Source organism: Camelus bactrianus, chromosome 12, assembly GCF_048773025.1.
Source record: "Camelus bactrianus isolate YW-2024 breed Bactrian camel chromosome 12, ASM4877302v1, whole genome shotgun sequence".
Lineage (NCBI taxonomy): Eukaryota > Metazoa > Chordata > Mammalia > Artiodactyla > Camelidae > Camelus > Camelus bactrianus.
In genome coordinates this window covers 30850343-30865902 of record NC_133550.1, presented here as the reverse complement: position 1 = coordinate 30865902, position 15560 = coordinate 30850343, and the positions used below count along the sequence as shown (strand labels likewise).

The 15560-nt window shown below is 41.8% G+C and overlaps 1 protein-coding gene across 6 annotated transcripts in view; it reads left to right on the top strand.

The window, feature by feature from the left end:
- RFX4 (regulatory factor X4) overlaps positions 1 to 15560 on the top strand; it is a 152406-nt gene that overhangs the window by 125614 nt on the left and 11232 nt on the right. For 5 of the 6 annotated variants that reach the window (XM_074375131.1, XM_074375132.1, XM_074375135.1 and 2 more), the window contains 3 exons: positions 3189 to 3308; positions 3643 to 3804; positions 15104 to 15266. In XM_074375131.1, the coding sequence (XP_074231232.1) occupies positions 3189 to 3308; positions 3643 to 3804; positions 15104 to 15266 (445 nt within the window). The remainder of the gene's footprint in view (positions 1 to 3188; positions 3309 to 3642; positions 3805 to 15103; positions 15267 to 15560) is intronic. The other variant, XM_074375133.1, reaches the window with a different exon arrangement.

Genomic DNA, 15560 nt, shown 5'->3' with positions numbered 1-15560 from the left:
GATTGCCTATCTCCTGTCTGTCTATCTGTGGTGTTTCTCTCCCTCTCATCAGTCTCTCTGTATCTCCTTTTTTGCCTTTTCCCCCTTCTATTTGCACTGCTTCCATGGCCATGACACCTGGCACTGAACTCTTTATTGTCTAATAATCTTAAAGATTGATTTCTGCTTACTAAGGACACTGTAGCTTTTATGGAGTCAGTGACTGAGCTTTAAGTTTCCTTTGTACTCAGAGCACTTAGCACAATAGTAAGCAAGCAGCAGTAGTTCTACAAACTCTCCTTGTTTGAAAGCTGATTGAAAATTATCAGACCAATTGGGTAACAGACCAGTGCTGTTAGGAAGAGAGCTTGAAGCCCCAAATCAACACTTTCCCTGAAGTATTGGCCTCCAAGCTCGGCTCTGATGTTTTCTAACAGTGTGGTCTTAGGCAGGTTTCTTAACCTCATTAGATCTTTGTTTCCTTATCTGTTAGGCAGGGGTGTTGTATAGATGATTTCCAAGGTGCCTATCCATACTAAAACTTCTAAGCCCATTTTTTTATTATCTAGGTTTTTCTGTTCTAATTCATTGTTTCACAATGTCTTTTTGATCTATCTCCTTCTGTCCTATCTCTTTCTATCCTTATTGACTTAGAGCCACATCTCAGGAAATATTTCTTCGTTTTGGAGATCCTTTCCTTTTATGTATTTGATGCTATCTTTTGACTTCTTTGGTTCTATGAACAAAGCAGTCACATCATAGGCTCTTAGAACATTAGTAGCAAAAGGGATCTTAGTTACTATTTTTTAAGCATCTAGTGTGTAATTTTCCTCATTATGGTACTTCTGTAATGTAGATTTTACTGTTCCCCTTTTAGAGACCTATATTGTGTGGTGGAAGAACAACTTTAGAATCAGACCGTCTTGGGTTCAAGTCCCATGTCTGCCACTTAATAGCTGTGTGACACTGGGCAGTTACTTTACCTCTCTGAACCTCAGTTTCCTCCTCTGCAAAAGGAGATTATCATCTCCAATGGTTGTGATGAGGATTAAATGCAGTAATAAATCTATAGTGGTTAACACAGCGGCTGCCACAGAGCAAGATTTCAATAAATGGCTGGGGTTTTTTTTTTTTTTTTTTTTTAACATTTATAAGGAGTAACTGATCCAAGGTCTGAGTTACTAAGTGGCAGAGCTGGAGCTCAAACTGGGTGGTTTGATCCAGCCCCATGCAATTACCTACAATGTTGTACCTCCTCAGTGGTTCACAGACTCATTTGGGGGAAGTGGATGGAAAGTTTAGTTTTGGAAGCCTGCATCTCTGGCATTGGGGGCTGTGGCTCACAAACCCGAACCTTGCTGAAATTCCGAATGGGGTCGAAAAATAGACATGCACTCTGGGGATGGAGGAAGAATGTGAAGAAAGTGTAAAACCATGGACGTGGGCCTGGAGCTCTGTGGGGGCATGAGGATTGGAGGTTGTGGCAGTCTCTGAAGAGAGGGGGTATTGGAGTGGATGTGCATGACCTGCTGGGCATCCAGCGGCCTCGGAGTTGAGCCAGGGATTTTCTTCTGTAGCCTTTCTGGACCAAAAGAATCAATCTATCTGAAATGAAGAGTATATGTGTATGCACACAGGAGCCAGGCACAATTAAACAGGAGAAGATAAACTCCACCAAAGAGGAGTCATACAAAAACCCCCAACTGGCCCTCATTGCCTTATTTTTGAAACTTGAAAAGGTATAGCACCCAAGTTAAATGGCCCTTCTGGGGATCAAGTCCTTTATTTTCCATCTGTACTATGAGGAGACTGGACTAGATAATCTGGAGGGGAAATGGGAACAGATTTTTGGAGCCAGACCAAACTGAGGCAAATTTCTGCTTAATTCTGAAGGAGAGACTCACCTCCCCATCTGTAAGAGAGATAATACCACCTGTCTTACAGTTTGTTGTAAGGATGAGACCTGTGTTGAGTGCTTAGCACATAGTAAGCATTCAGTAAGTGGTAAGTGTGACAACAATGATGATGATGACAATGACAATAATAGAGGTGCTGATGACAATGATAGGCTCACAGGATAAATAATGCTGAAGAGTCTCACTCTAAAAAAGCACACTCAAGGGAAATAGGAAGAGGAAGTCGGCTTGTAAATAGTGGGTGAGATGTTTTAGACACTTCGTGGGACAGCAGGATATGCATATGGAAATGTCCCTTTGAGAGGTGGAAACATGGAACTAGAGACAAAAGCTTGGCCCCTGTCTCTGACTCTGGCATCCATGACGTCTTAAATACACAAACATGAGAGCTGCTTCCATATGTGGGTCATTGCACTGCCCATAGTGGCAACATGACATGCAAGTAAAGATGGTTTTGAAGTAATGTATTATCTATTAATTGTGTCATCTTGCACAAGTACTTGACTTGCAAAACAGGAATAAAAGCATCTACCTTACAAGGTAGTTGTAGAGATTAAATGAGAGAATTTAAGACTCTGAGCACAGAGACTGGCACACTGGAAGAATCTTTTAAAATGTTTGTTCACATCCCTATTTGTGAAATAATCTACTTATCTAAATTTAAAATAAAGAATACTACTTGAGGATACCAAATCTTTTCAATGTAATATCTTTTATAAGAACCACATGCTAAACTGACATCTCAGAAACATTTAAGGAAATAATTCAGTTGTTGCTAATATAAAATGTCATTTATGCTCCTGGAATTATGTCGTGTACATTGGTAGACACCAGTGAGCTAGAAGGCCAAGTTCCTGCCACAGATACCTTAAAGTCCTGCCGGGGGAATAAGATGAGCTTGTGGAAGAGAGAAAAATGCAAGACACTGTCAACAAATGCTGAACAAGGTGAGGGGTGCTTGGACGGGGATGAGGCCAGTGCAAGTGTAAGAGTTCAGATGCACTTTGACAGATGGCTCAGTGGGTGCCGTTTTTGGTGGTGTCACATTAATAAATTGAGCAAGAAAAAGATTCAGTTGCCATAGTGTGAATGACACTTACCTTATGCCAAACACCAGGCTAGGTGAGGAGACAGCAAAGGAGAGCAACCTTCGACCTCAAGGAGATCATAACTGAGTGGGGAATGCCAGTCTCAACAGATCGTTGGAGTGCCTTGTAGCATGTTGTCGGCCAGGCAGAGGGGCAGACCTGAGCTGTCATGACTTACCTTTCTGTTTGAATCTCCTCTCACCAGGGTCTTTTCACCTAATCCACTTGATGTTTGATGACTACGTTCTCTACCTGTTAGAATCCCTGCACTGTCAGGAGCGGGCCAGTGAGCTCATGCGAGCCATGAAGGGAGAAGGAAGCACTGGTAAGCTGGCATTTCACGGAATTGCCCTCCGTGTCAATTTAATTTGTATCCTTACTTCTGTGCTCTGTGTTTCTTTAGCTTTGAATCCCAAAGAATTTAGTTATGGTTGAACAGGGGAAATTGTTGGAAACTAACAGTCTTTTTCTTCTTTAGAGTGGGCATGTGTGTACATGGGAATTGTCTTGCATGCCACGATGGAGATGGGGAACTATCGAAGTTTAAGTGGAGGAATCCACATGACACAGATTAGAAAGAACATTTCATTTTTAAAGTCCCTTAAAGACAACTTGCCTTGACCTTTGGCTCTAAGAACCCACCTTTTCTCTACCCATAGCAGAAGTCCGAGAAGAGATTATCTTGACGGAGGCTGCCCCACCAACCCCTTCACCAGTGCCATCGTTTTCTCCTGCAAAATCTGCTGCATCTATGGAAGTGCCACCTCCCTCCTCTCCTGCCAGCAACCCATCCCCTGAGTACACTGGCCTCAGCACTACAGGTAATGAACAGTCTCTCAAAGGCATCGAATGGGAAGTTGATGTTTAAAGCAAGAGTCTTCTGGAAAAGTGTTGTCCTTACAGCCCCCCTCCAGACAATGCCAAAACCCGAGTATCCTCCTGGATTTATGGACTACTTGCAGTTATTCAGTCATTCGTTTGTACACATTCCTTATGCTTCTGTTTCAAGTTGGCAGATTAAGTACATAAAATCTCCACCCTCCCCCCAAAAAACCCAAGTCACTGAAATGATTAAAATGATACAAAACATAGAACACAGCCTTTCTTGAAAACAAGAAAGGAGCTCTCTATGAACCAGAAACTGAGAGGCATCTCCGGAAAGTGAGGCAGACAGGAAGCCCTAAGCTAAGATTTGGCAGCCCTGATCAAGGCAGGGGCAAGGGCCTCTGGGCAGAGCACAGCGTGTGCAAGTGCACAGGAGCGGGAAGCGTGGGGCTTTTTTTGGGAACGGTAAACTCTAGCTAAAATGTAGGTGGTGCTGAAGGAGTGTTATAAGCCTGGAAAGGTTGAGTTGGAGTCACATCCTGGAGGATCTTGCATGCCAAGACAAGGTTGGAAAATGGAAGAGATGTTACAAGGATAATAATAGCTAGTTGCTAATGTCTGAATGTTGCTTTACCACATACAAAGGACCTTCTCCTAATTGTCTCCCTTGATATTCAGTGACACTACATAGTAACTATTGTTCCATTTTACCAGGAGGAGAAGTAAAGGGTGAGAAGGATTAATTCCTTGTCTCAGTAACCGTAGTCAGTAGTTGTCATAACAGATTCATTCACTCGGTTATTCAGCAAATGTCCTTGTTCACAAGACTTGTGGAAATGGAATATACAGTAAGTGTTAGCTAATATATAAGAGTGTTTGTGTGTGTGTGTGTGTGTGTGTGTGCGCGCACGCGCGTGCATGCCTCCAAGTTTTCTCATATGGTTGCTGTGGGGATTAAATGAAGTAAGAAAAGCCAAAGTACTTTGATAACAGTGTAGTGCTATCCAGACAGAAAGGGTGACTGTTATGAATGCCTCTAAAATGAGAGCTGCAGCCAAGAGTGCTACAGGAGTTCAGAGGGTGAAGCAGACCCTTTCCACCTGAACTCGGGCAGGCAGGTGGGAAGTCTTCAGGAGAAGGGTGAGACTCAAAGGCAGCCTTAAAAGATGAGAAGGACCCAGCTAACAGGAGAGAGGTGAACACACACTAACCAAAGGCAGAGACAACCTTCTGCTAAATGGGCCCCAGGTGATGGTGAGGCAGGTGAACAGACCAGCATCTGTGGAGCAGAGAACTTGATAAGTCTGTGATGATTCATTAGCCTTCCATCCAAACCTGCTCTTCCTTTCTCCCAATTACCCCAAACCAAATCTAGGGGTCAGCTTTCCTCTCCCTCAACTCCTGTATTAGTTAGGGTAGGCTAAGCTACCATAGCAGATAGATCCAAACATAGATGGAGTTAACACAATAGAAATCTATTTCATGCTTGCAGACAGCACTGGCAGGGTGTTTAAGTCAGAGAAGAGAACTTGAATGTAACCATTTGAAAACACATGTTCCTCCAATAATAGGCTCCACCAAACCCCAGGGCAGTGGTTCTTGGAGTATGGTCCACGGACCAGCAGTATCAGCATCACCTGGGAACTTGTTAGAAATGCTTATTATCAGATCTCATTGAAGACCTACTGAACCAGAAACTCTAGCTCAATTTCTTGAGCAAATGGCTGGGCCCAACCTAGACAGCCTCCAGGTGATTCTGATGCTCACTATCTTGAGGGCCGCTGTCTTAGGGCTCTGTCAAGCCTGCAACCAGCTGACAGAAATGGAAATTGGGCCTGGAGGAGGAAAACCGACTCTTACAAGCCCTAGCCTGATGGTGGCACATGTCACTTCTACTTATATCCCAGCAGCGAGGACTTGGCCACGTGGCCTCATGTAACTGCAGAGAGACAGGGAAATGTAGGATGGGGGTGGTTCCCGGGTAGGAAAGAGGGAACAGATTTCAGAGAGACAGCTGGCATTCCCACCACACCTCCCAGATCCAGTTGCTCTAACACATGTCTTGACTGACCCATTCCTTCCCAGCCCACTACTGCCCTCCAGTTGAGGCCTTCCCCACCTCTCATGGACATCCACAATGACTCCAGGTTTGAGTCTTCCTCCAGACCCTCACAGCATGGGCTTAGTTATATCCTAGTTCTACTTTGAAGAGACTGGAAACTAAAGTATTATTTTTTAATACCAAATAAATAGAATGAGATTGTGATACTTAGCTGCTGTGTTTTATCCATTCATGTGTTTTATCCACTCACACATCCATCCATTTATCTATTCATTTATCCAATAAATATTTCTCAAGTGGCTTCTATGTGCTGAACACTTCAGAAGCTGGTGATATGAACAAGTGAACTGTGGTTCCTGCCCCTGGGAGTTTACTGTTTGGAGGTTAGGGCTCTGATGAGAAGATGGCAGTTACAGTATAATGTAATGAGTGCTAAGTTGGGAGAAAGGTCAGAGTGTTAGGGGAGCACAAGGGGGACCTCCAGCGTATATCTGGAGGGTCTGGTGGAGCTGAATAACGAGAGAAAAGGTACTCCAAGCGGAGGAAGTAAGTAGTACAAAGGCCTGGAGGTGAGAGAGAGCATGTCATTTTCAGGGAATTTAAAGTATATATCCCAGGAGTCTTTTGATTAATTCTTTCCCTAAAGTTTCCAGAACCAGGGCTGCTCAGAGAGGGAATGAACAGGTGCTTAAGAGCCTATAAGGTGCCTGCCCTCTTTTGCATGTTGCCAGAGGTGGAAACCTGCTAGCAAACCCAGTGGCCCTTTGTCAGGGACTGCTCAGGAGCCTGGGATATTCAGAGCAGTAATGAAAAGCAGTGTTCTCAGGGACTGGCTTTAGATCGAACTGTGACTTCACTTTGAGTCCACAGCTAGAGAGAGTCCTCCTCTTCTGTGGAAATTTATATGTGAACATCACCATATTTGCTTACATAGATGCACCTCAAATCTCGTTTTGTCTTCTACTTTGAGGAAGAAGAACATGACCACCCCCACCACCTCCCTCCCATTTTCTCTCCATAAGGGTTGTTGTAGTTCTGGCTTAGAAGGCTTAGGAAGAAAAGTTGTACAGAAAAGAACAACTTTATTCACTGAAAATAAAAAGGGAAGAGAACTTGAGCACTGTTCACAGCTCTGCAGCTGCTCAGGAGTCCTTCCATGACTGGCATTTGGGGCAGCCATCCCAAGTCTCCTGCCTCACTCAGGAACGAGGGCAGTAAGAACAGCTAGGAGCCAACTGATCACCTGAATAATCCTGCCCACATACCCCCACTACTGCCCTGGGGGACACACACGTAAGTCAGTCGTGATAACATCCTTACTTCTAAAATAAACAGGGAAATTATGCAAATGAAACAGTTCTGCATTATGAAGCAGAAACAATTTGAGTGGAACCTTTCTTCCAGTGTAGCAACATATCAAATAAGGAGACTCTAAGGAAATAAGGGGAAGGAGGAGTGTGAAAGAAAGATTTCTAGGATCTCTTCATAATTCTCATCCAGCTAGTGAGCCTGCCTGGCTTTCTTTGTAGCAATGTGGAGCCCTCAAGGTATGGCAGGTGTGATAGTCAAAGTCACAGGAATATCATAAATGTGTTCAGAGATTTCTGCGCAATGTGTTCAAGAGTCGTAAAAGTGGCTCCTTAGAAATACAAATGTGAAACAGGTTCTCTTCAGATGAGCGTAACCTTTGAAGATTTTGGCACATTCCAGCTTTGTTCTCAGATATCTCGAGGGGGCATTAAAAATGTCATTCTGTATAAAACTATCTGTAATATTTTTCTCAAGTACCACTTTTGAAATACTTCATTGCTAAATTAGACTGGATCCTGGCATGCATTGTGAGTTGTAGTCTTAGAGGAAATATAATTTCCTAACAACATGTATGGCTTTAATAGATACTATAATGCAAAGCACAAATTATCCATGATAGACACCTAACTATTACAAAATCTGTTGTGGTAGGCTTCTTAAATTGGGGAATTTGTACAATTTTTTCATTGAACAATGTTGTAAATTGGAAAGCAATGATTATAAATCTTATAAAATGCATTTTCCATGTTTTTTTAAGTTAACTCAGCATATGGTTTTCATGCCAAGTTAATTTTTATTTCCATCTTTAAATTATTGCTTGATTTATAGACCATTACTTTCCAAAAAGAATACAAATGGTTAACAATAAAAAAAAAAAAGCAAAACCAAATTTTTAAAAGAGGACTCAAACCAGGAAACAAGAAATAAAGAGGAAGTAGAGAAAATTAAACAAAACAACAGTTGGTTGAAACAGTTTATTAACACCGTAAATGAAATTTTATGTGATCTAGTGATTTTGTTGGGTTTCTAGCTCTCTAAATATCATTGCTCAGATGATGTATCAAGTTCAGCTTATTGAGAGTCAAGGCCAATCAGGTGTCTGCAACTCTTCCACATATCAGTGTGTTACTGTTGACGACTTGTCCCCATTTTTCAGCCGTGAAAAAGAGAACAGTATTATGTCTGCTTGGTGAGCACAGAGGAAATTAATTCATTGCATATAACCTTTTTGGGATATAAGGACTTGATATAAGGACTAGTGAATACAAAGTAGTGTAGAGAATGAGTTATGACTCACTAAGGAAAGAGCCACTCATCTACACCTATATTTGGCTCTATGTCCATACCTATATGTATTCCTAAATATGTTTTAAGGTAGTATCTATTAATTGCCTTTTAAAAGTCAGGGGGGGAAAGGAGGTAAAAGAGAAGGAGAATCAGGCACCCCAAACTGCAGCTGATGCATGGCCTATTTTGATTGGGTTTGTCAGAGTCTGTGGTAACACCATGATGAGAGGTTGGGTAAAGGGTTCCATTTCAATAGATTTCCAGAAGGTAGAATCTAGCCCATTTATCTTTTTTCCCCTCTAACTGTGGGCTTTCCACCTCCCTCATAGCCCAGCAAAGTTCAGAAACCTTAACTTTCTTTAAGGAAAACTGGCTCTTTTCCTCCTCAGGAGCATGGCAGGTGGTACCCAACTGAGCAGCTCACTTAACATGAGACTGGGCTGCAATCTTTAATGCCTTTTAAGGCAAAATGTTAAGATCCCACTCTGTCCAGGTCAGACCACCGAAGGGTTCTAAGACTTCATTTATGATGTCATTTTAAGTATTCTCCCCTTCAGCAATGACAATAAAAGTTAACTATTAAACTCATGTTTTCAACTTCCCACCATGGGTTCCCTGCAACACAAAACCAGCAAATTAAATCACAGCGATGCAAGGCTGCCTAAAGAAATAAAGGCAAATTCCTCATAAATAGTCCTAACTGTAGAACATCTGGCCTGCCCAGCTGCGTTTTCTCTGCATCAGTTGAGGATGTAACAAAGATAACTGGCCCCTAGTCTTTCCAAGTAACAAAAGCTCAGTTATTCTGAGGGCAGCTAAAGTGAGTGGGATATGGTGGACACTGCAGCCCTGCCACAGAGCCGCTATGACTCATTTATAAAACCTTAGAGTTGTCACTGCCAGGGAATTCCTCCTCCTCCTACACCCCTGTTGCTTCCTTGTCTTGGAATGGAGTTAGTAAATATAAGCTGGGGTTGAAAATAGATTGCTTAATCTGCCTCTCACTTCACATCATCCAGGTCTTGACTTCCTGTTGGATTTACTCATTCATTCATTTGTTCATTCATTCAGCAAATAGTAATTCTGTGTCTAGTCTGTGCCATGTCTCCTGGGATATAAAAGTGAAAAAAATGGGCACAGTTGCTTCCCCCATGATACTTACATTCTAGTGGATGTTAAGAGTCAATACAGAAGTAAACCACTAGGTAAATACATAATTTCAAATGGTCATAAGCACTATGAAATACCATAAAATGGGGACCCATCTTAGATGGCAGTCAGAGAAGGCTTCTCTGAGGAGGTGATATTTATCTGAGACCTGAGGTATCTCAAGGCTTCAGCTACATACAGATTGGGGAGAAGAAAAGATCATGTTAGGTAGCGGGAACAGCATGTACACGGACTTGAGTCAGAAAAGAGCCTGGCATAGTGAGGACTGACAGCAGGAGAGGAAAGTGTGGAGAGGGGCAGGGGCCAGATCATGAATCAACATCTGTCTCTGGGAACTGATTCATTTGCTGCCCCTGGTCAGTTTCATTGGTCAGATTTTGGCCTTGGAACTATTGGTAAAGTGTAACTCAAACAGATGAGGTTTTCAGCTTCAGCAAATATTCTCCTTAAGCACAGCTACCTTATGATAGATGATAGCCAATGAAGGTAGGGAGATGTGCGTGTGTGTGTGTGTGTATGTATAATCTTATATATAAATAAAATTTTAAAAATAGATATGAAACATAAGATCTTCTTTCCCTTCTCAGTTTTGAAGGTTACAGGAAATGCTTGTTTAGCATCAGATACTCTCAAGCAATGCTGCTCAAATAGAAATTTCTGTGATGATGGAAAAGTTTTTTGTTTTTGTTTTTGTTTTTTATCTAAGCTGTTCAAAACAGTAGACACTAGCCACTTGGGGCTTACTGAACACTTGAAATGTGGCTAGTGCAACTAAGGAACTGAATTTTTAATGGTATTTAATTTTAGCTAATTTAAATTTATAATGGCTACTTTATAGGGTAGGACAGCTCTAGAATTTAGACTTACTTAAAGGAGCTTATTTCTCAAAAAGGTACTAACAAAGACTTAAGTTAGCCCAAAACCTGAGCAACATCTGTGATGGGTCATGGAATCCTGGTGGGGAAAAGTTTCAAACGATTTAGTCCAAGATCTGAAGGGATGGTATGGCCAGGTAGGCTAGGAAGGAGTTTAAATTTTCACAAGTCTGTACCAGAGTCTTAACAACTTCTGATTTTTAATGGCTCTCAGCATGTAGGAGACATGATAGGAGGCAGTGTTTCATCGAGCCTTGCTACCAAAGCTGCTCCACAGACCAACAGCTTTGCCATCACTGAGAAACTTGTTATAAATGCAGAATTGCTGGCTCAACTCCTAGTCTCCCAATCGAATCAGATCTGCATTTTAACAGGATATCCCGTGATTCAAATGCCTATTCAAGTGTGAGAGGCAATTGTTATTGTGGAAAGGTTATGGAGTTGGGCAGATCTGGGTTCAAATCCCAGCTCTGCCACTTACCTGACTAAGTCTTGGGTCTCAATTTTCTCACCTGAAAAAGGAGGGTAGCACTACTTACTTCAAAAGATTGTTGTGAAGATTAAATGAGTCAATATATAAAAAGAAACTTGTATGAGGCCTGGTGTATGTTGGATGATCATTCACTCATTTGTTCATGTAACAAATAATTACTTTTTACCTGTTCTGTTCTAAGCACTCTCCCTGTCCTGAGGTACCCCCTTTCTAAGCACCCCCTTTCAAGATAAAAACCAGAAAAACAAACAAAAAACTTGGGGAAGAAGAATGTTTTGTTGGGGTTGGGAGGGAAAGAAAATGTTCCTCTCTAGCAGTTAGTTTTAATATAATGTGGACAACTTATCTTTATAGGATTCTCAAATACTATAGAATCCTTAGAGGATTCTCAAAGATCAGGGACTTTCACCACTGTTCTCAGGCTTTTAATAGCAATGGGGAAATGGGGAGGGGAGAATAGGAAAGATACAGGAATTAGACAAACAAGGAAGGTTTGTTACTGTTTTATCAACAAATAAAAAGCATTAGAGCTTTTAAATATTAAGCACAAACTGTTAACTGCACAGATTTTCTTTTATTAGTTTCCTTGAAAAAGCAGCAGCAGCAGCAATTCTCACTGGAGGTCCCACTGGTAGGAAAGGGAATGCAAGGGGTGTTCTTTTCTGCTCCCCAGGCAAAGAGGGTTTCTCACCCAAGCCAGTAGGTGTTAATCTGCTTAAGCCTGCCTGAGTGGATCTGTTAGATTGCTGGCACATGGCCATTTAGGGGTTTTGTTTCCCAGACCACAGGAGCCCATTTTTCCAGGAGTTCCACTGGCTTTTTGTTTGATAACGTCTATTTCTAGCAGCATTTACTCCTTCAACAACAAATTCAATGGAACAAAAATTTACTGAACACCTACTATTTGGCAAACCCTCTGTTGGGGATACAGAGATGAATAAGGAACAGTTGCTGTGCTTCAGGAACTCATACAAAAGTAACTTCTGCTTCATTCTCTCAGGTGATGGCTGTTCTCACTGTGTCTTCTTACTGCTGGGGGCTGGGGGTGGGTGGAGAAAATCCTTTGGCTTCCTTGGCTGCCCCCTTTTAAATACCCACTGACCTCACTGTGCTCTCCTGAGGTCCCAGGGGCTTGAAGGGTTAATTACTTGCTTGCCATGGCTGGTTCATTGTTTCCCCAAACTTCCCACCCCCTCCAGTTCCATTTCCAGTTGTGAACTTTGTTTAATATATTTAAGTAATGTTTTTCTTTTCACAGAGGCAATACACATTCTTTATAGAAAAATACAGATACAGAAAATAAAGAAAAAAACTTTAAAATCATCCTTAATCCCACCATCCAGTAATAACCTGTTTTAATTAAAAGGGTATTTTTAGAAATTATAAGACATATAATTTAATATGAAGTTCAAAATATAGAGGAGGGCAGTCATACATAATCTGGTCATTTGAGACAGGATCAGCTTGGGTTTTTTTTTCCTCCAGTCCTCTTGCAGTTATTATAAATGACACCTAGCATACAGCCTGCTAAAGTCATTATCTTTGGGGGAAAACTGTGCAAACCAGGAAGGGATACTTTTAACCATACTGGTAGATAAGGACATTTGTGATTTTACAAAAAACATGTTTAGAATTTTGCCATGAATATTTAAATCTCTGTTGCTATTCAAACGTTTCATCCCTGGTGACAGAATCTGACCCAAGAAACTTGTCTTGTCTTTGTTCCTTGGAATCTGAAATGGGAAATATAGAAATTTCTACTTTAAGAAAGTCTAATATAAGGATACTTGAATTCATAATGAAGAGCGCTTGAATCATTAAAAGCCTACCATGTGCCAGGCTCTTTGACAGGTATTATCCTCACGACAGTCCTATAAGATTGGTGTTATTAATCCTACTTTGCAGATGGTGAAAGAAAGGCATATAAAATTTAAGGGGCTGGCTCAAGACCTTGCAGCCAGTGCGTGGCAGAACTAGGACCCACAGCAAAGAGACGTTATGGTAGAGAGAGTGGAAAGCGTGTGGTAGACAGGTTCAGGGCCCCCTGGGCCACCCCCTCACTGTGGGACCTTGGGCAAGTTACTTAACATCCTGAGTTTCCCTGAACGGGACTTTTGTGTGACACCACTTGCCTGCAATTGATGTTGACGTTAAGGAACAGTCCCAAGAACCAAGACGTGGAGTGCATTGTAAGGGTTGTTGAGGACACTGCTGAACAGTTCACAGGGTGCCTGAAAGAAATTTGTTTGATCTTAATTCCAAGGACAGTATTCTCCTGAGCTACTTACTGTCAGGTGACTCCTAACTTGTCAGGCTTCCTTTCTAGCACAGGCTCCTGGAAAACTGAGCCAACCTAAGGCCCGCCTACGGGAAGAATTGAGACCTTTAGGGTATGCATGTTTTGCCTTGCTCCTGATTGTGCTTTTTGCTTCAATTTTGTTTTAATTTCTTCTATCACTCTCATTTCCATTTTACCTTCTTGAATCTTCTGTATTTTAGATTTAATTCTTGGCTTCCTCATCTATGAACTGGGGATAATATTTCTTTGGAAGGGTGTCTGTAAAGCACTTAGCACAGTGCCTGGCCTGTATTAGATGCTCAATAAATAATGCCTCCTTTTGTGCTCTTGAAATGAATCTTCATAAAAAAGAAAGACAGTATTTACATTCTAAAAGATTCTCTAATTTACAACAAGGTTAAGTACAGAGTTCTTTTAATACTACACAAATGTATTGGAAATAGGGTGCCGTTTTCACGCACTATCTTTCAGGGTATCCCTCACTGAGTCTGTCACATAACTGGCTGTGCTGATCCACCAACTCTTTGCTTCCTCCTGCTGCTCCATGTCAGTGCAACTAATCCTGCACTATTCACGGACTCCTTGGGTAGAGTAGACTGAATTTTTTAAAATGAAAACCTTCCCTTTATCTTCCCAGATGAATTTTAAAAATGATATGTTGCAGAAAGTACAGGCTTGGAAGACCAAAGTTTTCTCTTTTACTTCATTTTAAAAATGGCCTCCTTTAACCAGTTCTTCAGTTTTCCATGTGCCTGCAAGGATGGATTGAATCCTATTCCTGCTACCTTTTAAAATAGGTTTAATTATCAACAGCCTAAAATTTGTCAGAAATTAAGTTGATGAGTTTATCATCACTATTAGTGATTTCTTAAATTACCATTTTTAAATTCTAACCATCTCATATAATCCTTAAGCCTCTTGAGAGTGTTAAATTTGTCAGTTTCTTTTCCCAGTCCCTAGCACTTTGAAGGTATCCAGTTAAAAAGCAAATTAATGAAATTAATAATATGTATGGAATAGGTCACAGTTAAGGTCACTGTCTAATAATCTTTTTAAAAAGATCTGGGCAGGCAGAGCCCAATAATCTGCTTATGTTTGCTTAAAGCAATTTGTTGGATCCTTAACACCTGTTGAGTTAAGTGTTGAGAAGTTATTTGGGGCGCCCGTTTGAGCTACACTGCCCTGAGCTTTCTTTTGTCCTCTCTCCCTCCCGCCCTCTTTCTCTCTCTCCATATTTTTCCTTTCTCTTTTATTTCTTTTGAATTTTTTATTGAAAATCTTCTGGTCACCAGTCTCTGTGCTAAGCACCAGGGACCCATTGGTGGGCAAAATAGACAAGGCCCCTACCCTCACAGAACTTATAGTCTGGTGAGGAAAATTAGGCATTAATTAAATCACATTCATTGATTAAATTGTGGTAGGCACCACCATGCAGTATGGGATATGACTTAGTCTGGGGTTGGGAGACAGCTTCTCTGCATTGAAATATGAAGAATGAGTGGATACTAAGGGAAGACTGAGGATTCTAGGCAGCAGAAACAGTGTGTGCAAAGGCCCTGTGGTGCTGGGAATCATGGTACTCTGGAAAAAATGAAAAAGAGATAACTGTGGCTGGATAAGACACTACAAAGGCAGGGAGTAGGGAATGCTTCTGGTGAGGTCTGCAGGAACCAAGACATATGCTTTGTAAAGATTTTGACTTTCAGCTTAAGAACAATGGGAAGCCACTAGCATTCTAAGGAAGAACTGGAGATGTGAGAACTGTTAGTGACTGTTACATCTTCATCTGTCTCTGCAGGAGCAATGCAGTCATACACGTGGTCTCTAACATACACAGTGACAACAGCGGCAGGGTCCCCAGCTGAAAACTCCCAACAGCTGCCCTGTATGAGGAGTACTCATGTGCCTTCCTCCTCGGTCACACACAGGATACCAGTTTATCCCCACAGAGAGGAGCACGGGTAGGTGACTTTCCTGGGATGTTGCCTTACTTTTTAAGTTTGATTTGAAAGGGCAGGGTTTACTCAGCAGTTGTTTTCTTAGAGGACAAGAAGGACTCGGCCTTTGTTGAGTTCTCAGTGTGCTCAGCCCTGCACCCTGTATGACTGTCTCATGCGTCCTCACAACAACCAGGTGAGGTAGGCTTGGGTGACCCTGCTTGACAGATTATGAATTTGAGGCTTAATTAAGCTCAGTTCCCCAAGGCCACATGGCTGGGAAGGGTAGGGCCAACTGAGCATCTGTCCGCCTCCTTT